The 26,314-nt window shown below is 34.2% G+C and overlaps 2 protein-coding genes and 1 pseudogene across 2 annotated transcripts; all 3 read right to left on the reverse strand.

The window, feature by feature from the left end:
• Window positions 1–5,583: 5,583 nt before the first annotated feature.
• LOC107892573 (ethylene-responsive transcription factor ERF084) lies at window positions 5,584–6,663 on the reverse strand. The gene has a single exon (XM_016817639.2). The coding sequence runs from the start codon at window positions 6,609–6,611 to the stop codon at window positions 5,811–5,813; it is 801 nt and encodes a 266-aa protein (XP_016673128.2). The 5' UTR covers window positions 6,612–6,663; the 3' UTR covers window positions 5,584–5,810.
• Window positions 6,664–17,644: 10,981 nt separating this feature from the next.
• Window positions 17,645–19,736, reverse strand: LOC107891631 (acetylornithine aminotransferase, mitochondrial). The gene is made up of 3 exons (XM_016816475.2): window positions 19,056–19,736; window positions 18,437–18,871; window positions 17,645–18,252 (listed from the first exon to the last, which is right to left on the reverse strand). The coding sequence occupies exons 1-3, from the start codon at window positions 19,443–19,445 to the stop codon at window positions 17,719–17,721; spliced, it is 1,359 nt and encodes a 452-aa protein (XP_016671964.1). The 5' UTR covers window positions 19,446–19,736; the 3' UTR covers window positions 17,645–17,718.
• Window positions 19,737–22,360: 2,624 nt separating this feature from the next.
• Window positions 22,361–24,612, reverse strand: LOC107891633 (acetylornithine aminotransferase, mitochondrial-like; annotated as a pseudogene).
• Between the last annotated feature and the right edge of the window lie 1,702 nt (window positions 24,613–26,314).

Below are 26,314 nucleotides of genomic sequence, written 5' to 3' on the forward strand. Positions count from 1 at the left end.
ACACATTCTTCATACAAGTCAACCAAACCTCCGTAAAGCCAAATACCATTAATATCATTCTCCATGCAGCCCGCACAAACTTCCACAAGTCACATACCATTGATATCATTCTCCATATAGTCCGCCTGAAACTCTACAAAGCCACATATATAAAATAAAATGCATATGCGGTCTCGGTACAGTCCATCATTTGTATATAAATGACATGCATACATTTCATACACTAACACCATTTGTATATAAATGACATGCATACATTTCATACACTAACACTCAAGCAATACTACTGTTTAATACACAACATATATTACGCCAATCGTTTCATGTACTCAACATAGTCAAACTTACACCCAGCCATTCATTTGCATATCATCACGCAACATGCATCACGATACATCAACATTCAACCTTAGAATGATTCATCATTTTTAAAACTTAACACATACAACATGCAACACATTACGACAACATTCAGTCATAGAATGATTCATCATTTGCATAGCACTAAGTCGACATACCCAACACACGATACTGAAACAGTAAACATCCATGTAAGACCTGAGTTTTGGAACTCACCTAGAAGTTAACGCCAAAATCATCTACTAAACTTTTCCCTTGCTACTTGAGCCTCCTTAGTTGTCAAAATATAACTACCAATTCAAAATTCCAACGAAAACAATCCATCATCATAAGAACCATAATTTCTTTGCCTGCAGAGGCCATTTAAATGATTATCTGCAACCTTACTCAAATAAAGAACAAAATCAATGGATTAACTGAAGCCCTTAACTTTCTTTCATTTTACTTAAATCTGTCAATACAAAGAAGTTGGAAAGCTTATCGGCTTACGAAATTTTCACTTTCTTAGGCTTGAACTTCAGTCTCTTCCCTTTATGCATGACGCTCTTTAACCCTTTTCTCTTCCGAACAGACTAGAGAAAAAGATGAAGGAACAATACCGGAGAATAACGTTTGTCCTATATATAATCCTCTCATACTTCTTTCACCAAAACCAATTCAACAGCCACTTGAAGATATTATCAATCATCATGTCTCCCACTAAGAAAATTTCTAGTTCAAAGGTAACCAAACTTAAGGTTGAAATCTAACATTTCCTCAACCAGTTCGCAATTTCCCCTTAATTACATTAGAGCTCGCTCAATCTGGAAGCTTTTCAATTTAATACCCAAGTTACCCTTGTAACTTAGACTTTAACAAGTTCGGGTGTGACAAAAGAAAACAACCGTGAAAAGGTAAAAGGGGGGCATTGTCTTTTACAACTCTAAGATTGGAAGGATGAGACACCATTCTTATTAACATCTCTCTCATTTGAAAGTTGGAGGTACTGATAAAGAGTTCGTAATTCTTTAGCTTGGAGTTTCAAATGGAAGAGTAAGAGCCTATAAGGTTCGGGCTTGAAGTTACGTGTTGAAAGGCCTTGGGGCATGAAAAGGCCTAGTCTTGAGGTTTCTAAGTGACTTTATAGACATCCTAAACTCCTTGAACTCTTTTTAAGATGTGAGCGTTTCGTAGTTTTTGGTTTTGAGATTACTTATACCTTAGTTTTTGGTTCTGAGATTACTTAAGCTTAAGGTCTTAGTGCAAATGAAGGGCTTGTCTCATGGTTTCCGTGTAGCTACAAGGTTTTACATCTTTTTTGCACTTGCAATAAGGGAGTCATAGTTACTGAGACCAAATTTGAAAATTTGAGAAAGTAGAAAGAGAAACCTTATGATTGGGTAGCTTATGAGATGTCTACAAATGATATGGGTGCTTGCTATTTATAGAAAGTTTGGGGGTAACTTGGGTGCTAAGTGTCGCACTCTCATTAGAGGCTTAGGTGTTGTCAGGTATAGTGTATCATTTATCCATTGGTGACTTAGGAGGTGCATCGATGAGTGCATGCAGTGTTTCTTCGATTCTAGAAACAAGTATTTCTATTGTTAATGTGGGCTTTCATTATGAACATATTTTGATGAGCCACGAGGCATATATATTTTTGGTCCCCACAATTATAAAAAATTATCTTTTATAATTAATTTTAATGAAAAGCATAATATTTAGTATGCAAAGAAAAAAATTGAGCTAGATGAAATTAACCCAAATTGAAAGTCACTTTATATAAATTGGATACCAAATGAATTGAACCGAGTTGTGGAGCATAGGCGAAGGGCAAGGCTTTGCTGTCCTTAAAATAAAAAATTATTGTTTTAATCTCTAAAATTTTATCAAATTTTAAGTTAATACATGATAAAATTATAATTTTCCTTCAAATACAAGAATTTTAATTTAACCCTTTTAAAAGTTAACCACTACAATAATAAAATTACATTTTAACTCAAAAAAATTATAAATTAATCTTGAACCCTAAATAAATTTATAATTTCGCCTCAAGATGGTTAGGAATGAGTGATAAAGCATTAAATTTCCAAAGTAGACAGATAAATGCATAAGTGAAACTAAAATTTCTGATTTTTCCCCCGTGGAAGATGATTAAGCATGAGTAATGAAGCATTAAATTTTCAAAGTAGTTGGATAAATGCACAAGTGGCAAAAACTAAAAGTTTATATTGGAAAGGGAGATTCGACGGTGCAAAGAGTATCTTCAGTTGAGATAAGAACTCAAGAAATCTGTCCAACGATAAATTCAGTCTCACTTCATTGGAACAAACGAAGGAGAGAGTTGTGTTCAAATATGAGTGGAAGAGGCTGGAGATTGAAGATACACTGATGGGCAGGGCAGGGCAACGCATGACATTTAGTCAGTGAGACAGAGAGGGTAGTTTTCATTGTGGAAAAGGTGGGATCTGTCTATATCAAGTTTAGGGTCATCAATGAACTTGAGATGAATCAGGCTAAAACCACACCTCAGGTGTGATATTTTAAATTCGGATATGGATTATTATTTTAATTTATTTATAAAATATAAATATTAATTAAAAAATTTAAAATAATTTAATGTAATAAAATCAAAATTTGAGGCTAATGCAGCATTATTATTGTAGTCGAAAAAAACTTGATTCGAGAAATTGTGTTTCAAAAGCTGTGAAATATAACATAGTGTAATATAAGATTAAGAGAAGTATGACTGAGCTGGAACTTCAATATCAAGCTAATTGTCATTAAGTCTGCCTCGAGGCTTAAAGAGAATACATTAAAATTTTAATTATTTCATCATTTAAAAAAATATAAAATATTAAGGGTAAACTATAAAAATAGTCACTTTTGTTTACTTAAGGTTACATTTTAGTCACTTATGTTTGAAATGTTACGTTTTAATCACTTATGTTATTATTTTGTTACGAAGTGATCACTCTTCCATTAAGTTCCGTTATCTCCCTAACGGTAATCCTATGTGGCAGTCTAACTAGATTTTAAGTGACAACTTGGATTTCCTAATGGGATGAGAATAGATTTTCATTTAAATAAATTTAATTAATTAAAAATTTTAAACTCTAAATCTTAGTTAAAAAACTGTTCATCTCCCCCTTTTTTTTAGTTTTCTTTTTCAGTTGACTAAGAAAGCTATTATCATCAGAATTTTTTATTCACCTACAAAAACAAAAGAGGATTCAATGAAGGGTCCAGGTATGTCTTTTTCACTGACAAATTTATGTTCTAAGACTTAAAATCAAGTGGTTGACGACAAATTTATGTAATAATATGAACTGCAATTACTGCAACATGTGAAAAAATGATGTTCCAGTTAACATCCTAGAATGAAAAACCAAAACAATTTGTTTTTGTAGGTGAATAAAAAATTCTGATGATAATAGCTTTCTTAGCCACCTGAAAAAGAAAACTAAAAAAAATGGGGAGATGAATAGTTTTTTAACTGAGATTTAGAGTTTAAAATTTTTAATTAATTAAATTTATTTAATTAAAAATCTATTCTCATCCCATTAGGAAATCTAAATTGGCACTTAAAATCTAGTTGGACTGTCACGTAGGATTACCGTTAGGGAGATAACAGAACTTAACGGAAGAGTGATCACTTCGTAACAAAATAATAACATCAGTGACTAAAACGTAACATTTCAACCATAAGTGACTAAAATGTAACATGAGGCAAACAAAAGTGACTATTTTTGTAGTTTATCCAAATATTAAAAACATTCTTATTGAAGTGACAAACTTCTTTCGAAAAAGTATTTATAATGTTGTCTATTGGATAGTCGGTCAAATCCCCAATAATGATAGGCAATTGTCTTTGTGTTGAAGTTTTGCTTTCTTTACCAAAAGTCTTGAAGGATCTATGAAAGGGAAACACTTCAGATAGTAGAAATACAACTTTCAAGGCTCACAAGAGAAGTATTATTATTGTATGTAATATTAATTATGTAAATCAACTGGGTATGTGGGAACTCAACCCACTAATCCAAGAAATATAGGTCACATACTTGCAAGTATTCCTTAGATTGGTAGTTCGAGTTCCTTACACGTAGGTGATTTGCATAATATATACTACACACTATACTGACATCTCTCTTGTGAGTCTTGTAGGTGGTATCTTCATCAATTGATACGCTTCATCTACGTAAACCCTTTAGAGATCTAGATAGAGGAGAGAGAAATTTTAGATGTAAGAATAATATCTATCATTGTTGAGAATTTAGCCAACTCCTCAATAGACACTTAATTCGAATAGTCAATTCCTTCAACTTTTTTATATTAATATTTATTACAATTTAATTCAAACAAAACTATTATTTTTATTATTAAAATGATAATTATTGCCTAATCAATCTGAGTTAACTATAAATTGGTGGTTCCTAAGTCCCAACCCTGAAATTATCTACCTGTGAGTAATGTACAATAGAATTTGTTTTCATCTATTTAACAATTTGAATGTAATTTTAATCTTATTCTCGTCTACTTAATAAATTTGAATGTAATCTTATTTTCATCTACTTAATATTCTTATTTAAATCGAGATAATATTCAAATAAAATCTTTCTAATATTATTGTGTTTAAAATTTAATTTTATCAAAATTTAGGGATATTTCAGCACATGATAATTTATGTATAATAATCTAATTTAATTTAATTTTATAGTTTCAAGTATTGATGATCACTTCACTCATTCAATGACAGTAGCGTACTGTACTCTCATACACTGCATATCTTATGGGTCTCGCAATCAGTCGCTAAGTCAGTAGTAATAATTAATAAAGGCTGAATCCGAATCCAAATCAATCCACCAATTTACTTACGTAAACTCTGACTTACCCTCGCGGCTTTCCAGGGCGACTTCTCAATCCCCTAAACCCTATTTCTTTTGCACCATGAAGATGAGTTCTTTGAGCCTTAGGTTGTTGAAACTAGGTTTCCGCAGTGTAGCTGCATGAAATCAGGTTGAGAAAATATACGTCAGTGAAAAGGAATAGCAGTGTTCTGGATTTTGTTTCCCTCTTTTTGTTTGCCACTGATTCCAAAAGTGAAAAAGCGACCATTACCATTACACTTGTAAGGTCGATTGCAATTAGCAAAAGAAACCATCATTAACTACACCTAGTCACAGGCAAACATGATATAATTTCAATATTAGTTTAATATAACTCAAAAAAACACAAATCCAACAAACCATGACGGTATCTGCCTCAACACCATTGCTGACAAACCCAATAACTAAAGTAGAGCATTCAAACATGCAGAAAGCATTAGTTTACTACAATACTGTCAGTTTCTTTCTATGTACATGGAGTTTTTACCGGCAACGAAAGCCCTTTTTTCTTTGATTCAGTGCATATACATGCAAAACACAAAAAGTTCAACTTCCCATGCAGCAAGCAAACTAGTAATGATTCACTCAACCAACATCATTTGACGGCATAGAAGGTTTGTTATTAAGCCCCATGCCCAACTTCAACTCCAACTCTTCGCTCCCTTTCCCTTCATTTCCGCCGGAACTGAACAAATGAACCACGGAGGTAACCACCTCGCATTTCCTTTGGGCTTTATTACCTTTGCTTTTCACCTTCTTCTTTGCTTCCGTAGATGAAGATGATGTACTACAGGGTGAGGAGAGGGGTAAGGTAGATGGAATTTCAAAGTTAGTCTTCGCTTTTGACCCTCTCAACCGCCTTGCCGCCGTGTCATAGGCACGTGCAGCCTCCTCAGCCGTGTCGAACGTGCCTAACCAGTGCCTGCACCGCCCGACACGGTCGCGTATTTCCGCTGACCATCTCCCCCATGGCCTCTTTCTCACACCTCTATAGCTTTTTTGCATCGAAGCAGCAGCGGCATTGACATTTCTCTTGTTAGAACCGAAGCGATGCGACGCCGAAACGAAACTCGACGTCTCTTCCGTGCTCGCTCTATCACCGTCGCCTTGGCTGTTTGAGGTGGTGGGGTTGGTTTTAGTACCGAAGAGGACGTGTTGGCCAACCACAGCAGCTATCCCATCAAGAACAGGCTGTGTTCCCAGATAAGTTCTGATTCCATTTCCGGAATCGGAGAATTCAGTGTAAAAGGGTGGATAGCTTCGCCTGTAAAACTGGGTGGGAGCTATCGTTGAAGAATGAGAAGAACAAGCAATAAGGTTATAAAGGCATGGCGTCTCAGTTGTTTCAGAAGCTTTTAAAGTACTAACAATGGCGGGACTTTGCATTGTTAAGAGCTGAACTGAATGGGGAAGAAGACGAAGGACGAGAAACTCATTCATAGAGTGTGATAAATGTATGAGCATGCTATAGTCTAGTATTGCATCCATATTTATAGAGAAAACAGTAAATTAAAAAAAAAGAGATTTTATTTATAATTTGAAGATATTCCTGTCGATTTTGATTTTGATGACACCGTAATATTTACATTGCCGGTACTAGTGGCGGGGGATATCCCCAATGGTATATTACCTACTTTACCCTTTCAAATGAATAACCAGAAGAGAAACAGGATTGTGAATAAGGTGAAAGTGGATGAGGAAACTCGTAATTAATTCTATCTGGGGCGGGGGTTTGAAGTGATAGAGTAAAATAGGTATTAAATAGTGCGTGATCTCGAGGGTGCTTGATGAGTTAATAGCCGTTGGATTGAGTGACGTCAGGTTAGTATCAATGGATTAGATTGTTTGACACTTTTGACTAAAGATAGATAGATATGTTGATGATGATGTTTGTGTATATAATTAATATTTGATTTCTCGGTTATATCTGAGAATGGAATTGGATGTTGAAGAGGTGCAGGGGAGTAACCGTGTGGATACAGATGAAGAACCAGTAGGATCTTGATGATGATGGTGGTAGGGGTTGAGTCATATGGCGTAAGTTGACACATGAAAGGTCCTGATCCTGTCAATTACACCATTCCTCACTTTTAATCTTTCTCCTCCCCTTTCGGATTTTGCATCTGGTAAAATCTATTGGAATAGAAGAACCAATGAATAAAATAAGCTAATATTTTTATTTTCTTTAGTTTTTCAATAAACTTTTACTATAATGAAATTGGGATAATAATTTTTAGTCCCTCAACTAGGCACCTAGATCTACTTTAGTACCTATATTTTATTTGTTCACTTTGGTTCTTAAACTTAAGAACTAGACCCATTTTAATTTTTGAACTAAGACTCCATCAAGATTTGATTATTTGACCAGTATTATTGGGATAGGATCAGATCGGACGAACCAATAATTGATTAATATAACGGTTCGAACAAATGGGTTGAATCGAATGACTCTGAGACTACTTGAAATTGATAAAAAAAACGATATCAAAATTATGTTTTAGCTTTTTAGCTTTTATAAAATTTGATTGTACCATATTATCACTTTAAAAATTTATAATTTATAATTTTTCTTAAGTGTGTCGTATCATTAAACTTTTATATTTCTAAGTTGAGAGTTGAAGTGAATAGAAAAAAAAGTATAAATACTTAAAGCAAATTTAGTTGTCGAGTTTAAATGTCAAAAATATGTTATCCCAACAAAATTTATATTCATATATTTTTAATAAAAGTTAAAATATTAAAAATTAGTCCCCTAATCATTTTATTTTTGAACTATCTCCAGCTTTCTCGCTAGTGTTTCTTCTCTTAAAAATGGAACAGTGAATTGGAGGTACAATACAACATTACTTTGATAGAAGCCAAAAACAATGAAAGAGTCATAAGAGAAGAACTTCGATTGGTAGAGGTATAAGAACAGATCTATTGGCTTAAAAAATCAAGGCTCAATTGGAACACCATGGGAGAAAGGAACACCAAGTTTTTTCATGCCACCACCAAAAGAAAAAGAGCCTGGAACAAAATCTTGGGTGTTCGAAACAAGAGCAACGTTTGGGTGGATGATCCCTCTTCCATTAAGAGCACCTTTGTGGAGCACTTTGAAGGAAATTTAGGTAGAGGCAAAACATGTGCAGTGATTTATAGATTAATTCCAACCTTATCTCAAGTGGATTGATACACACTTAACCTCCCTCCCACTGAATTCGAAGTCAAAGAAGTTGCATTCCAAATAGGACCCCTCAAGGCCCCTAGCAATGATGGCAAACTCAAGCTTTTCTAACAATTATGTAATGTATGTTCGGAAAAATCGATTTGAAAAATAATTATTTTAAGTATAGTAAAAGTTTAATTTTTTTTAAATCGAGTCTTTTTATAATATTTATAATAATAAATTTTAATTAGAACAATGCTTGTGCTTTGTGTGAGATAGATTAAGTCGAGCCTAGTTTTTTACTGAATAACTTTCTTCGCTATTCTAAAACCTCAAATTGCGTTGTGAATTCAAACAACATGAATTAAATTAAAAAACAAAAACAATTTACTTACTTTTAGTAGGAAAATAAGTTACCCCTACAAACTGGTAATAATTGTAATTATTAGAAAATATAATTTATTCCTTTTAAATAAATTACTATCATTTTCTGACAGAAAAACAATATATGAATTACTACTAGAACTAGAGGAGTGAGGGGCGACACACCCCTTCATTTTTAATAGGGTTGCCACCCATTGTGTTATCACAATGCATAATCAGGCCTCTTATGTATTGAATCCAATTATATGTGTTTTCTAAACTTTTGCTTAAAACTTATAATTTGTCTAACTCAATATTTATTTTCTATTACCCAATTATTATTTATTTAATCAACTAATTTAATTAATTAAATAAGCTAAATTAATTTTTTGATTAAATAAATTTCTCAATCCAATTCTAATTTCGTTGAAGTCATAACAATTTTACCTTCATAGAATCTATGAGAAAATATATTTAATTTCCTTATTCAATAAATTCATAATGACTAATTAATTTAAATTAATTTTCGAACTTCAATTATTTAATTATAATTAATTAAATCATAATCGGAAGAACCTTAAATTAATTTCTTAGTCATTTCTTGTACTTAGCGAGAAAACGCATTCACTGTGAACTGTGATACACGCAATCTATTTCTTTTACTTCATTGTTTTCATTCGTTTATATTCATTGGTTCTACTTGCAATTTTTTTTAGTAATCTCGAGCTAGTGGTGGATTGATTGGACATATATAATTAGGCTCAAATAATTTATAATTAAGTTATGACTTTTCAGATATTAATTATAAACTTATTTAATCACAAAGTCATTCAACTAAAGTAACGTGATTGAGCTCTCCTTTGTTATATACCATTACGAAAATTACTTAATAAGTGCTCGTCTAATGACCTTATCATAAGTGTGTTACCCTCATAGGATATTCTTAATCTCTTTAAAATAAATATGTTCTCCCAATATAATCTTATTTTATCTCACATTAACTATTACATCTTCCTTAATGAAAAGTCAATTACTATCAAATAGTAACCAAATCACTTATCATAAAGACAAATGACCCATGACTACATTTACTTTTCATCTATCATGTAATATCGATGAGAGGATACCATTTACCCATTAGTTGGGCTATAAATTCCACTATTGTGAATGACGCTACATACTGTAGAAGTCGTATGGCCGATGTACCGGATTTTAGTTCATTATCTATTTGAACTTAATTTTTCATTTGCATCAAAGTATACGTGTCACACATGCATAGTCCATCATTCACTCAAGATGAAAGCCTGCTACAATATTAACGTTACAAGTGAACAAATCCACAAATAGATTTAAGACTAATTCTACTTGGGTCATGTCTAATGTACTATCAGTCCAATCAATCACATCTACATCTCTATTTACCAAGAGTCATTCGCTCAAATACTCAAGAAAAGGTATCTCCACAATGGGACTCGATAGATGATATATTAATCTTTCAATTGATTTGCTCATTTCGATAAGATTAAGGACATGTTTACATTATCTATTAATACACACTATCTTTTTATGATCCAACTAAGTAATACCGCTTAATATTAGTTAAACGTTAGTTAATCAGTGCGTCAATATTTCTTTCATGCTTTGCATGCAAAAACCATCAAGGACAATATATAAAGGATATTAATGTAATTAAATCAAATTGTTCAAAAAATACAAGTATACATAGATAAAAATACTACACTAAGGACACTAGATCCCAATAATGTGGTAGGCCTACTCACTACTCAATCCACCATTTCTTTCTTGGAATCTAACTTTCTTTTAAAAAGCCTCAAAAAGACAATTATCATTCTCATCCCCAAAAGTGAGTCTCGAACTTCCCTTGCTAACTATAGGCTAATTAGTCTATGTAACGTTGCTTATAAAATAATCTTGAAAATGCTCGTCAATCAGTTGAAAAGAGTCCTACCAAATCTAATTTCTTAGTTCCAAAATGCTTTTATTGATGGTTGAGTTATCTCCAACAATCTTATTCTAGATAGTGAAATTTTACACACTAAAAAGGAAAGGAAAACCAAAGGTAAGAGATCTTTCGCGACTCTTAAAATTGATATGAGTAAAGCTTTTGATAAAATTAGTTGGGTTTTTCTTTATTGCATATTGAAGATCATGGTTTTTAGCCTAAGATGGATTAAAATGATCCTTTAATATATCATCACAGTCTCTTACCAAAGTGTAGTCAATGACTCACTCTTTAAATAATTCAAACCATATAGAGGACTCAAACAAGGAAACCCACTTTCCCGATACTATTTGTACTATGCCAAAACATCTTTTTCCTCTACCTTTTTAAAGCCAAAACTAAAAATTCCATTAAAAGCGTAAATATTTAAAGGTGCACATGAATCAGTCATCTACCTTTTGTTGATGATTGTTACATTTTCTATCTGCAAAGTATAATCCGCCCAATTCTTTATTTGGCGTATATGTGTGGGCGTATAGTAATCGCCATATAAGTAAGTGAAGATTTTATTTCAGGATAGTCTGTTATTCTAAGGAAAAGATTGTATTAAGCGAAAAAAAGGTAAGTATAATATGAGTTATCGCCAAAGCTATAGTACACATTGTTTGTCTAAAGTACTGCGCTAGTTAAGTTGTAAAGTAACCTGGTTCAAAATCAACTGAACAGATTAGTATGATATTTGTAAATGCAGGGTACTCATTTACGTCTCTCTCAAAAACTGTAAACTATTAGAAAGGCAAATTCTGAAATATGTGACACTTGTTAAGTGCCACAAAGTATGTTGAGTCATATTTATATGTGTGAGAAGGGTTCTAAGAAAGATTCTTCTTCTTCCTTCAAGAGTACTTTTTGATTCTTTTTCTCAAGTCTAATTATATCTCTTCCTCGTTAAGCTGAAAGCTATGGTTCTTAGTTAATGAGTGATTATCCCAATTTCGAGTAAGTATTACAGCTCTGTATGCCAAGCTCTAAATAAGTAAGTCTGTATGTGGTGTTTGAACAGTAAGTTGTAAGTATATGTCAAATATGTATAAATGTGTCCAATTTGGATTTACCATGCCGAATATATATATTTTAAATTAAATTATATGAACATTTTAGTATAATTAATTTAAAATATGCGGCATGTAACAGTTCAATTTTCAGTGATGTCAGAAATAGTGGTTTGAGACCGCTAAATCCGATGAGTGAGTTCAAAAATTTTATCATTTAATATTTATGAGCTAAGTGCAATTTTAGGAAGACTTTTAAATTATTGATTTGTGTTTTAGAAGAATTTATTAGGTGAATTGGTTTTGAAAACGAGGTATCGAGCCCTCAATTCTATAAATCGATCTGTAAATATTTTTATAAATATTTACAGAGTGTCATTAAGTTAGTATTAAAATTTTGTTAGAAAATTTTAACGTTTTCATAGTTAATTAATTAAAAAAACTAAATTGTAAAAGGTGCAAAACTTGTTAATTAAAGAAATAATGATTAAATAGATCAAGTGATAATTAAGCGAGGACTAAATGGACAAAATAGCCTAAAGATGATGGCTGAGGCGACATTAGCAGGGAAAATCAGGAAATTAGGTGAAACAAGGGTAAAATTAGAAATTTTGTAAAAATTAAACAAATAAACAAGTAATTAAAAGAGTTTCTAGAAATTTCTTCATAATTCTCAGCCAAAAACACCATAGGAGAGTCTCCAACAGCTGGTTTTTCATATTTTTACATCATATCAAGAGTCGGTAGATAATCGTAAAAAAGGAAAATTAGCAGAATAACCCCTGAACTACTACAAATTCCACAATTTAACCCATGTAAATTCGTATGGCTAAAGTTTAATAACTATATGGAAATTGATGAATGTTGTTAAATTTATTATGTATTTAATATATTATTGGATAAAAATGAAATATTGTTGTATTATGAATTAGAATGAACATCCAGTTAAAATGGAGCACGGGATTGAGTACGATCGTTCTGTGGCAAAGGAAGAATTGATGACAATTTACCCAAGTAAACGAGGTTCAACATTTGTTGCGAACTTTCGTGTTTACTTTCCGTTTAGCTCTCATGAACTTCAGTTAACTCATATGAGTTTCTGTTTAACCCTAATAGGTTTTAATTCAACTCTTTTGAGCTTCAGTTTAACCATTATGGGTTTTTGTTTAGCTTTTATGAGCTTTTGTTCATATTTGTAAGTCGTTTTCAGATTCGGCAAGGTTGGTAAGTGACATATGAAATTAGTATATGAGGACTTAAAGCCATTGATGGTTGTCGAAACCGTTTTTTGAAAACAAAAATTTTAGTTTCGACTTAAAAATAAAAACTGGAGTCGCCACCAATTCTTTATTAAAGTGTGATCGGCCCACCTTAAAAATAATTTTGGTCTGCGAAATTTGAGAAAACAGGTTCAGGAGTCAATTACGCACGAGGAAGGATTAGCACCCTCGTAACGCCCAAAATCGATACCAAATTGATTGTTTAATGTCTTGGTGTCGAAAATTTGAAAAGATTTTAAAGAAAACTTTTTATTTCATGAATGAATCAAAATAGTAAGACATTCTTATTTCAAAGAAATAAAACACCACACCCAGTGAGTTAGGGCACAATGTTTTTAAATCTTCAAAATACCCGAATATTGCCTTTTGCTTTTGAAAACTCTTATTTCGAGAAGAAAATGTCATGACCAGTAAGTTAGGACCCAACATTCTTGAATTCCCGAGAATAAGCTTTTATTTAAAATTTGCGAATTTATTGCAAAACGAATACTTGGCTTTCTAAATTCATCAAAAAATAATCGCAATCCAGTAAGTTAGGACACGATCTTTCTCAAGAATCATGAATGCCGAATATCTCGAAAATTTATGAAATATCATGATTTTAATACTTTAATGAAACCAAAATATATTTCCCAAAAGGTAAGTTAAAAGTTAATGTATAATATGAAACAAAAACCTAAATTTAAAGCACATATGAATATACATTTACAAAATATACACATGAGTAAAATATACAAGTAAATTTGCAAACATGTGTGCATGTATTTTTCCAAAAAAAAACATATAAGTGTACATGTGAGAGAAAAGGAATGAAATATATAAACAAAAACCTTGTAATAATTTATAAAAAAAAGTATGTATTTATGTACATGAAAATTATGAAAATAAGATTTTTAAAAAATATATATGTATATGTATATATATTTACAAAAAAATGTATAAGTATATATATAAAATATAAAGTATATAAAAGTTAAAAAAATATAAAAAAATGTATAGATAAAAGATATGCATATGTACATATAAAATAGAAATATACAAATATATACGTATTTACAGAAAAAAATAATTTGAAAACAAAAGTATGTATATATAAAGAACGTTTGTATGTACAAAAATATATATATTTAAAATCTTTTAAAAATATATGTATATTATCTAAAACATGCGTGTATATGTATAGTAATAATAATAATAATAATAATAAAATCATAGCACAACATAATAAAATAAAAAAAGGTTAAATTGAACTAAAAAGGGGAAAAAAACTAAATTCGAAGTAAATCTGAAAATAGGACAACATTGAATGGGCGCGCAAGAGTGGAGGACCAAAAGGGAAACTATTCCCTCCCTCCAAAAACGCTGCGCAGCAGTGGGCTAAATTGAAAAACAAATAAAAATTACGGCTCAATTTAAAAAGAAACAAAGCAGGTTTAATTGCAAGGCGCCACAAACATGAGGGACTCAATGCGCAATTTACCCTTTAAAGCCAAACGCGCGGATCCTCCCCTCCGGGTTGGGTCACCGAGCAGGTTATACTAGGGCAAAACGGCGCCGTTTCAATTAAATTATAAAAACCAACATTTCTTAAAAAAATTTCATTTCCTGCTATGCTTTTCAAAAAAACTCTTGAAACCCTAGCCTCCTCTACTAGGGTTCTAACTTTCGGCCACCACCGCCGCCTCTGGAGATGGAGCCTCCAACTCCGATGACGACGAAGTGAAGGTCCTCCGACTACTCAACGCAGGTAAGTTTCTCCTCTACTCCCTCTCTTTCTTTATTTTCTAAAAGAAAAGAACTAGTAGGAAAGAAAAAGGGTAAAACCCGAAAACAATAAAAACAAAAAAAAAATTCACCTTCAAAATTGTTTTTGATATTTCTTATTTCTCTCCTTTCGAATATATTTTACACTGAAAAAAACCAAATCCCCCCCCCACTTTTACAGAGCCTTTTATAACCGTAAAAAGACAATAAAATAAGCAAAAAATATCCTCTCTTCAATATTCGTTGCGTTTTTTTACTATTACTCTGTTATTGGTGCGTTGTACATCCCCTTTTTCGCAGGTTCGGCGGCCGTGGAGTGCGCCCGTACGTGGAGGCACGATTCTCGCAGAGGGGACCCTGGCCCCGAGTCGTGCGGCGATTGGAATGCTGGCGACCGTCACTAGGGTTTCCTGACCCTGTCTCTGTTGTTGATTTCGGGCTTGGGATAGTTTGGGCTTGCTTATCGGTTTGGGCTAATAATTGGGCTTATTTATTTGCTTGGACCCGAGCATTATTGGGCTTGTACAATGGTTTTGATGTAAATTAAGTGAATTCACAAATTGAAGTTATGGTTGGCAGAAAATGTAATTTGAATGGTTTATTTACTTGATTTGGTTATAGTATGTTCAATGTTCGATAGGATTTATGTTTAAAACCAACAAACTTACTAAGCTTCATTAAGCTTACTTGTGTTTGTTTGATGTCTTTGTAGATAACGTGAGGTCGGGAAATCGGATCAACACATCGAGCCATACTATCCAACTTGTTCTGGTAGATTTTTCAATGTATATTTTGGTTTATATGGCATGTATAGGGTGATAATGATTTATGTAAATATTAAGAGTTATATTTTGTTTACATTTCAACCCAACTTATATGAGTAAGGATAAATCAAGTATAAAGCATGTTTGAAATGTTTAGATGATGGACAATTAATAGGTCTGTTGAGACATGGTTGCACATACACCTAGGTGTAAGTTGTTAATTTGGTAAGTTAGGTGTAAGTTGTTAATTTGGTAAGTTAAGATATTTGATTATATGTGATGATATGTTACTTATAAGAACTTGGTATTGGCTTAAATTGAGGGTCTTGTATGATTTGTGAGTTTAAAATTTGTTGTGCATAGGTTGATACCAAGATAGGGTGAGAAAAGTGGCCTTTAAAATAGTCTATTTTCGTCCACACGGGCAGAGACAGAGGCATGTGTCATAGCCGTGTGTGGCACACGGTCTGGTACATGGGCATGTGGTCTGGCCGAGTGTCCCCTGCATTTTGAAATTCAAAACAGAATGCCCATGTTTTTACACACGTCCTAGCACCTTATACATGGCCTATCACATGGGCTTGTGGTTGGCCGTGTGACCCAAGTCAAAGAGTTACATAGGTATGGATACGGGTTGGGGCATGACTGTGTGCCTCATATCAAATGCCCGCATGGCTTATGACACAGGCATGTCTTCTGGCCATGTAGCTCATATGGCCAGCCACAGGGGCTTCTGTCCCCTGTACCTAGGAAAATTTTTGAAATTTTACGAAAAATTCTCTGAGTTTCTAATTTAGTCCCGATTTGTTTCTAACACATAAATTGGGCCTCGATGGTCCATTTAAGGGGCAATTTGATTGAGTATGATTAGTTTCAAATATAAATAGTAAATGCCATGAATTAACTGTATTTGTTTCGTAAATTCTGATAATGCTCCGTAACCCTATTTCAGCGACAAATATAGGATAAGGGTGTTACACGGCAAGTTCCCATTCAACTATAATCTCCTTTTTTTTCGGGTTCCAATTGATCTGACCATAATGTGCGGTATTGTAGGATCCTACAATGTTGGAAGTAATATTAAAACACTTTCAATGTTACAAATAGTGAGTTATGTCTAGCAATGTATTACTACTACCTAAGTTGCACAAATAATATGGTTCGACAATGCCTTTTCACAATAGTGTTACAATGTAGTATATCCTTTTGTATGTGATATCTAGATTGAATACAAGTTGTGGAACAAGAACATTTGTATAGTCCAAACTTTTATTTCCTGACCTAATAAGTAGACTAAGGTATACAAATGAGTCTGAAATCTCTGAAACCTCATATCATCTCATTTTATTTCTTGACCCAATGAGTAGACTAAGGTATACAAATGAGTCTGAAACCTCATATCATCTCATTTGAGCACGACTATGCATTATTAGTCTCACTTTATTAAAAGCCCAAGACCATAGCATTGTCATGGGACCGATATCTTGTTGCCACAATAGCATTTATAATACATCAAATTATGAAAAACGTTTGACTACGTCAAAATACACAACTCTTAATATTAGAAACTATGGTGATCTAAAGCCTAAGAATCACATACACTATTATCAACATGAGAATTTTCGTGATAAGTCAATTCAATATACTGTTTATCTAACACGTACCAATATGCACGCCAACGGTTTGTCATCAATTAACCCTCTATTAGTCTTAATGTACTATTATTTCCATAACCTACAATAATACTCCAACAAAGACAATTTAAAAATAATCATATCTTATCCTAGGGACTTTAATATTTATCCGTTAGAAATGAAGACTAAACATGATAATGAGATTGTCTTTATATTAATAGAATAAGATAAATGGTATATCTTTGGACATACTCCAACATGTTCGTCGACCTTGGCCAAGACATCTATACGAAATTACATGTCTACCTTTATCATCCGCGTTCGATCCATTTCTTCTTAGTTACACAAATTTTTCATTAGAATACTCAGTGCTTCATGTTCTGCATCTCACCTTGAACCTTTCGAACTCGGATAAGTGGAGCCATACTTTTTTTAATCCAATTACCATAAATAAAATTAAAAAATCACAAAATTTACTATCATGAAAAGAGTATGAAAAATAATATGTTATCAAGTGTCTTAAACTCAGTTACTGTTATCAAGTGCTGGTAAACATTCATGAAGAATCTCAGCTGCATGTTTCAATTCTTCCTCTGAGATGATCAGTGGTGGCACCAGTCTCACCACATTTCCTTTCCCTGCAGTCAATACAAGAAGTCCAGAATTTCGGCACGCATCTACAAGGGGCGAAGCAGACACGTCCAGCTCTATCCCAATCATAAGACCCCATCCTCGTATTTCTTTCACGTGCGGATTCCCTCCGAGCTTCTGGTTCAACAACTCTTTCATGTAATCACCTTTCTTCAAGACGCTGGACAAGAAACTGGGGTTTGATATTTTATTGAAAACACAAATTGCAGCACTGCAAACAAAAGGTGAACCTGCAAAAGTACTTCCATGGTCCCCATGGGCTATGGCAGAAGCAACTCTTTCAGATACCAAAGTCGCACCTATTGGAAGTCCTCCTGCAAGTGGCTTTGCAAGTGTCATCATATCCGGGAATACGCCGTATGCTTCGTGTGCCCAGAGATAACCAGTTCGACCCAATCCGCATTGAACCTAGGAATATAAAAAGTAATTGCAACAATTATAACAAATGTTAGAATCCTATGGATATGCACCTAATATGCGTATACTCAATTTTTCAAGTCCATTTCACATATTTGAACGATCATGACTCTATACCCCATGTCAACTAACTACTACAACCAATCACCTATATAGCACATATGGAGCTGTGTACCTCATCAAAAACCAAGAGGGATCCAGCATCATCGCAAGCGGAACGCAGAGCTTGCAAAAACTCTTTTGTTGCACTGTATATTCCACCTTCACCCTGAACTGGTTCTACAAATACAGCAGCAATCATCCCATTCCTAATAAGATCTATTGCAGCTTGTATGTTGCCATACTCCAAGAAAGTAACTCCGGGCATAACAGGCTCAAATGGTGAACGATAGTGCTCTTTACTCGTCAAAGCAAGGGCTCCCATCGTCCTACCATGGAAGCTATTCGTAAAGGAGATAAATTCTGTTGCAGGTTGCTTATTATCAGGATGTATAAATCTTTGGAACTTCCTGGAAAACTTAATAGCAGCTTCATTTGCTTCCGTTCCAGAGTTGGTGAAAAATACTCTATCAGCAAAGGAATTACCCACAAGACGTTCTGCAAGCTCCGCCTACAAAATCACATCAAAACTTATATGTAATTGTATAATCACTTTTAACAGTTCTAATTCCTCATAAAATGAACATGCAAATTCTGGTCTTGCCTTACTTATGAAGGGTAATCAATGATTTCTAAATAAACATTAACCCATTCTATATCAACAAAAAACAAGAATCGGGTAAGCAAAACTTCACCTGAGGAATGCTATAGTAGGCATTACTAACATGAGTAAGAATACTGGCTTGTTCTGTAACAGCCCTGAGCCAATCGGGATCCCCATGACCAAGCGCATTCACAGCAATCCCAGCTGCACAATCAAGAAACTCTCGCCCTTCGGGATCATACAATTTACAGCCCTTCCCACTGGAAAGCACCACCGGAGCTCTTGCATACGTTCCAACAATAAACTTCGCATCTTTCTCTATCACTTCATTGCTTCCATTCGACTTCAATTTCAATGGATTAGGTGCTTCTACGTCCATGTTTAGAGATGCATTCACTCTCCCATTGTTTAACGGGCGGCGGAGATTGGTCGCCGGAGAAACTGAAAGCGAAAAGCTGGGAAATAGCTTAAGAGAACCCATTTTTTTAGCTTTTTTATTCTTTTCCGGTAAAAGCTTTGATCTTTTTCTTTGGGTTTATACAAAAGCAGGAATAATGAATTTGAGAACGTAAAAGAATGGGGTTTGAGAGAGAAATGTTGAATGATTGCTAATCAATAAATTGATTTACAGAAGGAAAAAAGCAAATTTGGATTTGGAGATAGAAAGGAGGGTAAGGTAGGGTTTATAATGGGGGTACAATGCTGTAAAAGCCTTTAGATCTAAAACAATTAAATCCCAACCATTAATTAACAAAGAGAGGGTTTTTGACCTGGGAAAGCAAAATTTTAATTTCAAGTCGGATATCCGCTTTGCTTGCTTACATCATAGTGATGACACTGGGCAAAATACCAAAAAAAGCCTTATTTTTTAAAATTTTATCGAAATGGATCCGGTATTTTATTATTTACCGAAATAGGTCATTTTTCTCAAAATCGCGTTTATGTCAGCGCGATGTCAGGGGACATGTCAGCAAATCGCGTCCATGTCAGCACGCTTTGCTTACGTGGACACAAATCGCGCCTACGAGGATGCGATTTGATGACACATCCCCTGACATCGCGCTGACGTGGACGCGATTTTGGGGAAAATGGTCAATTCCGGTAAATAATAAAATACCGAGCCTATTTCGGTAAATTTTAAAAAATAGGGCTTTTATGTGTAATTTACCTCTTTTTTTGGTATTTTGCCCCTAATAATACATATTAATGTAATATCGAAGAGTTAATTGATTAAAATAAATAAATGCAACAAGTACAAAAAAGTTTTAAAATTATTACCAATAAGATTTGAACCAAGGTACTAAAGGAAAAGAGCAAACATCTTAACCAACTAAGTTAAACTAATTAATTGACCTATTATAAAAATACTGTTATTATCTTAATTATATTACTTACGTTCTAACGATTTATCAGACCTATTCCATACACGTGTCAAATCAGAAAAAATAATACAATAATTCTGTAAAAAAATCCGGTGTTTACTTCAAATAAATAAGGAAAATAATGATTTGAATGTTTCAAAATATAATTTTAAACCGAAAAAATCAAAATTAGAGGTAAAAAAAGATCTTTTTCGACAAAAACTGCGGCAAACCGCCTTCGGCTGTTTTTCAACGCGTAGATCTCGAAAATTTATTCGAAATAAAAAAAAATCGTCTCAATCGGACAACCGAACGAAAAATTATGGCCTTTCAAAATTTTCCAAGCTAAAAAACATAAACTGTTCATGAATTATTGCTTCCACGTCAGCAAATTGCATCCTCGTAGGCGCGATTTGTGTCCACGTAAGCAAAGCGCGCTGACGTGGACGCGATTTGCTGACACATCCCCTGACATCGCGTTGACGTGGACACGATTTTGGGAAAAATGGCCCATTCCGGTAAATAATAAAATACTGGGCCCATTTCGGTAAATTTTAAAAAAATAGGACTTCTATATGTAATTTGCCCGATGACACTGCCATTTTTTCTTGTTCTTTTTTAATTTCTTTGAATTTCAATGTTGAATTTTTCATTTCTTTTTATAACATAAACTTCTGTGTTTTCTCCAATTTCAACTTCTCCTTCACCGTCACTCAAACATGGACTTTCTAAAAATTTTGAAGGCATTTTTTGTTTCATTTATTAGTTCCACACTCTTCACAGCCACCACCATCATCACCCAACCTTAAATTACACCACTGCGGCTTCCTCAACAACAATCGCTACCACCAACTCCCTCCCATCGGAAACTTGCAGCAGCTCAACAGCATCTGTAATGGATAAACGTAGTCATGTTATTTTGTTTTTCGTATCCCATTATCATGCTCCAATTCCAATACGCCCAATCCGATCAAAATCAATCCAATATTTCTTTGATTGTGCTTTCCTTTCTCGTCCTACTTACTTTCAATCTTTTTTTACTGATTTTGTTTATCAAACCAATTTCTACCCGAACTTCAGAAACATTAGAAAAAGTTGGGGTCCTTATAGATGTTGCTGCAATAATATTAAAATTATAAAAATTCAAAAATAATGAATTTAAAATAATATTCTTTTATTTAAAATCCAGAAAAAAAATTCTCTAAATGTTTTGAAAAAAATTACAAAATAATCTTTAAAATTCCAAATATTCATTAAAATTTCTATAAAAAATTAGGAGGATAAAATATTGAAAAAAATTTAAAAATCTAAAACTATTTTCTCTCATCTCTCATTTTGCTCTTAAAAAATTTTTCAAATAAATGACGAACAAGTTTTAATTAAGCTTGCTTGAATTCTTTTAATTTAACTTGAATAAATTTATGTTGATTGCGTATTAGTTTAATAAGATTATTACTATTGCACAATTAAAATGATATACTTGTCCTTCAATTTAGATGTGTGAAGGGATTATGGGTAAAATATTAAAAACTATTTTTTTTTTCTCCTCTTTGAACATAAGATTGAGAGTCTACTTGTAACCAATGTTGTCCCCACCCTTTTAACCATTCTATTTTCCTTTAGTTTTTTTTATTCATTTCTTCTACACCAAGGCCAAGGGCAAACCCTCTCTAATTATAATTTCAAGTTGGATATATGCTTGGTTTGCTTACATTATAGTGCCATTACACTGCCATTTTTTATTTTTGAATTTTTCATTAGACTATTCAGTGCTTCATGTTCTGCATCAAACCTTGGAGCCTTTCGAACTCGGATAAGTGCAGCCATACTTTTTTTAATCCAATTACCATAAATAAAATTAACAAAATCACAAAATTTACCATCATTAAAAGAGTATGAAAAATAATATGTTAAAATAATGCTATAAATAGAACTAACAAAATCTTTGGATGTTGCTCTACCTCCCCGGAGATGTTTTCATGGGCCGCTGCCAAACCGCGCTCGATTTTACCGAGAGTGAGCTTTGCAATTAAAATTCAAAATGAAATACTTATTTTGATTGTTTTATAAGTTTAACATAAAGCTGCAAAATTTTCAACACCTTCAAAACATACTAAATGCCAAATGTTTACCCAACTGTCTTAAGGTGGATTTGAATGTGCGGTGCATTTAACTGCTACTAGCATAAAAATAATGGTGGCGGTAAGATTAAATACTGTAGCAATACTGTAGCGTAAGACAAAAAGTAAGCTAAACACACCGCACCGTATCCAATCGCTACAGTATCTAATCTTACCACCACCGTTATTTTTATACTAAACCGCAGGTAAACGCACCGCTCTTCTAAACTATCTTAAACTCAGTTACTGTTATCAAGTGCTGGTAAACATTCATGAAGAATCTCAGCTGCATGTTTCAATTCTTCCTCTGAGATGATCAGTGGTGGCACCAGTCTCACCACATTTCCTTTCCCTGCAGTCAATACAAGAAGTCCAGAATTTCGGCACGCATCTACAAGGGGCGAAGCAGACACGTCCAGCTCTATCCCAATCATAAGACCCCATCCTCGTATTTCTTTCACGTGCGGATTCCCTCCGAGCTTCTGGTTCAACAACTCTTTCATGTAATCACCTTTCTTCGAGACGCTGGACAAGAAACTGGGGTTTGCTATTTTATTGAAAACACAAATTGCAGCACTGCAAACAAAAGGTGAACCTGCAAAAGTACTTCCATGGTCCCCATGGGCTATGGCAGAAGCAACTCTTTCAGTTACCAAAGTCGCACCTATTGGAAGTCCTCCTGCAAGTGGCTTTGCAAGTGTCATCATATCCGGGAATACGCCGTATGCTTCGTGTGCCCAGAGATAACCAGTTCGACCCAATCCGCATTGAACCTAGGAATATAAAAAGTAATTGCAACAATTATAACAAATGTTAGAATCCTATGGATATGCACCTAATATGCGTATACTCAATTTTTCAAGTCCATTTCACATATTTGAACGATCATGACTCTATACCCCATGTCAACTAACTACTACAACCAATCACCTATATAGCACATATGGAGCTGTGTACCTCATCAAAAACCAAGAGGGATCCAGCATCATCGCAAGCGGAACGCAGAGCTTGCAAAAACTCTTTTGTTGCACTGTATATTCCACCTTCACCCTGAACTGGTTCTACAAATACAGCAGCAATCATCCCATTCCTAATACGATCTATTGCAGCTTGTATGTTGCCATACTCCAAGAAAGTAACTCCGGGCATAACAGGCTCAAATGGTGAACGATAGTGCTCTTTACTCGTCAAAGCAAGGGCTCCCATCGTCCTACCATGGAAGCTATTCGTAAAGGAGATAAATGCTGTTGCAGGCTGCTTATTATCAGGATGTATAAATCTTTGGAACTTCCTGGAAAACTTAATAGCAGCTTCATTTGCTTCCGTTCCAGAGTTGGTGAAAAATACTGTATCAGCAAAGGAATTACCCACAAGACGTTCTGCAAGCTCCGCCTACAACATCACATCAAAACTTCTTTGTAATTGTATAATCACTTTTAACAGTTCTAATTCCTCATAAAATGAACATGCAAATTCTGGTCTTGCCTTACTTATGAAGGGTAATCAATGATTTCTAAATAAACATTAACCCATTCTATATCAACAAAAAACAAGAATCGGGTAAGCAAAACTTCACCTGAGGACTGCTATAGTAGGCATTACTAACATGAGTAAGAATACTGGCTTGTTCTGTAACAGCCCTGAGCCAATCGGGATCCCCATGACCAAGCGCATTCACAGCAATCCCAGCTGCACAATCAAGAAACTCTCGCCCTCCGGATCATACAATTTACAGCCCTTCCCACTGGAAAGAACCACCGGAGCTCTTGCATACGTTGCAACAATAAACTTCGCATCTTTCTCTATCACTTCATTGCTTCCATTCGACTTCAATTTCAATGGATTAGGTGCTTCCACGTCCATGTTTAGAGATGCATTCACTCTCCCATTGTTTAACGGGCGGCGGAGATTGGTCGCCGGAGAAACTGAAAGCGAAAAGCTGGGAAATAGCTTATGAGAACCCATTTTTTTAGCTTTTTTATTCTTTTCCGGTAAAAGCTTTGATCTTTTTCTTTGGGTTTATACAAAAGCAGGAACAATGAATTTGAGAACGTAAAAGAATGGGGTTTGAGAGAGAAATGTTGAATGATTGCTAATCAATGAATTGATTTACAGAAGGAAAAAAGCAAATTTGGATTTGTAGATAGAAAGGAGGGTAGCGTAGGGTTTATAATGGGGGTACAATGCTGTAAAAGCCTTTAGATCTAACAGCTTATTTGGTTGGGTAGCCAATACACCTCTACTCAGTGGGTCCCACTTAATACCTCTTTAATACTTTGTTTGGTTGAGGGTATTCTTATTATAGGTCTAATCCAATACTGACTTAATCCTCAAAATTCACGGATTTGTAATCCCACCCTTTTGCTCAGTTTAGCTGCTGTTTCAGATTACCCTCCCTGTTTTACCCCCGATTGGCTTCCCCTTTTCTTTTGTTTCTTCCTTCTGTTTCAGTTTAGCTACTTCACAACTTAGCCGTTCCTTCTATTTCTTCTTTCTGTTTCAGTTTAGCTGTTCCTTCTGTTTCTTCCTTCTGTTTCAGTTTAGCTGCTTCACAACCTTTTCTTTTCTTTTTCTTTACAACACAATTTACAACGGTGGTAAAGAGTGCGTTGCAGGCGATCCGTGAGAGGGGTCTCCGCAGTTTCTTAAGGGAGCTCAAGGATGATGGCTTCACGTTCGTAGTTCCACTCTCTTCCTTTCTTTTGTTATTTCGATTTCTTATAATTTCTATTGTTTCTTCGATTCAAAAAATGGATAACCCACCTTATTTACTGATTTTTTTCCCTTTCCTTTCCTTCAGGAAATGCTTCTTCGATGGAAACCTTCTGTAAGTCTAATTCTGTCTCTTATTAATAATTTCCAGCTCCTTTTTTCTTAATTGGAAATTTATCATTTCTTTACAAAATGGAATTAGGAGGTTACTGAAATTGAAATTTTAATAAATTTTAATTAGAATCAATAGAATCCGACTGGAATATCTATTGGATTTAGCAGTATGATTATTTTTATTTTACTTTATTTTCATGAGATTTGGATAAATAGAAAAAGAGAAACTTTAACTATCCTTTAAATTTAAGCTTACCAAGAAGAATTAGAGACTTGAATGTAAATCCGCTTGATTTGGGGAGAAATAATGGAAGCTAGGAAGATTATCCAGCTTCAGTGAGATGTTTCTGATTTAAAGATTCTAAATTACAGCTTGCATAGATGCAGTGGCTGCTGGGAAAGGAAAAGGGGGAACTGATTTTATAATTAGAAACTGATTCACCGATAAACCATGTGAATACTTTAGCTCCTAAACCATGTGAATACTTTAGCAATGCCTTTTTGCTTCTAGCTCTAACAGCTCCTTCACTCTTCATTTTCACATCATTTACAAATTTTGAACACCACCACAACTTTGCAGCACCCGCAATATACATTACGGCCATGACCACATTGTCGTCGTCTTAGTTAGTGTACACAACCTTGAAATATCGCTCCATACTGAACAAGAAAATTTTGAGTTCTTTGTCATCCCTTGCTCCTTTATAGTTTCACAGTTCTGGCACCTTGGCGCGCTTACCTTTGTCTATTGTGCAATAACTCGTTCGTCTCACAGCCATTTGAAGCACATTCACTTGAGCCTCAAGCTCCTCAAGTCCCTATTTAGTGACGCTTGTAACATCCTTTGCCTCATCACATAGGTTGCTTATCACTTCCTCAGTCCTATGTTTAATGATGCCAATGCCATTCCTTTTCTCATCACCCAAGCTATTCACAGCATTAGATAGCTATTTTTAGGCTATCTCAATTTCCCTCATCTAGTCAGTCATGACCATATGTGCTTTTAAAGCAACCACTGCAGCCTCAAGCTCTTCAATTCTAGT

The sequence above is a fragment of the Gossypium hirsutum genome, chromosome D09 (genome assembly GCF_007990345.1).
Source record: "Gossypium hirsutum isolate 1008001.06 chromosome D09, Gossypium_hirsutum_v2.1, whole genome shotgun sequence".
Classification (NCBI taxonomy): domain Eukaryota; kingdom Viridiplantae; phylum Streptophyta; class Magnoliopsida; order Malvales; family Malvaceae; genus Gossypium; species Gossypium hirsutum.

Coding starts and splice junctions, on each gene's coding strand:
- LOC107892573 (XM_016817639.2), bottom strand. CDS start 6,611: ATGCAAAGTCCCGCCATTGTTAGTACTTTAAAAGCTTCTGAAACAACT.
- LOC107891631 (XM_016816475.2), bottom strand. CDS start 19,445: ATGGGTTCTCTTAAGCTATTTCCCAGCTTTTCGCTTTCAGTTTCTCCG. Junction 18,872..19,055: donor CCTACTATAGCATTCCTCAG/GTGAAGTTTTGC, acceptor GTGATTTTGTAG/GCGGAGCTTGCAGAACGTCT. Junction 18,253..18,436: donor CCCTCTTGGTTTTTGATGAG/GTACACAGCTCC, acceptor TTATATTCCTAG/GTTCAATGCGGATTGGGTCG.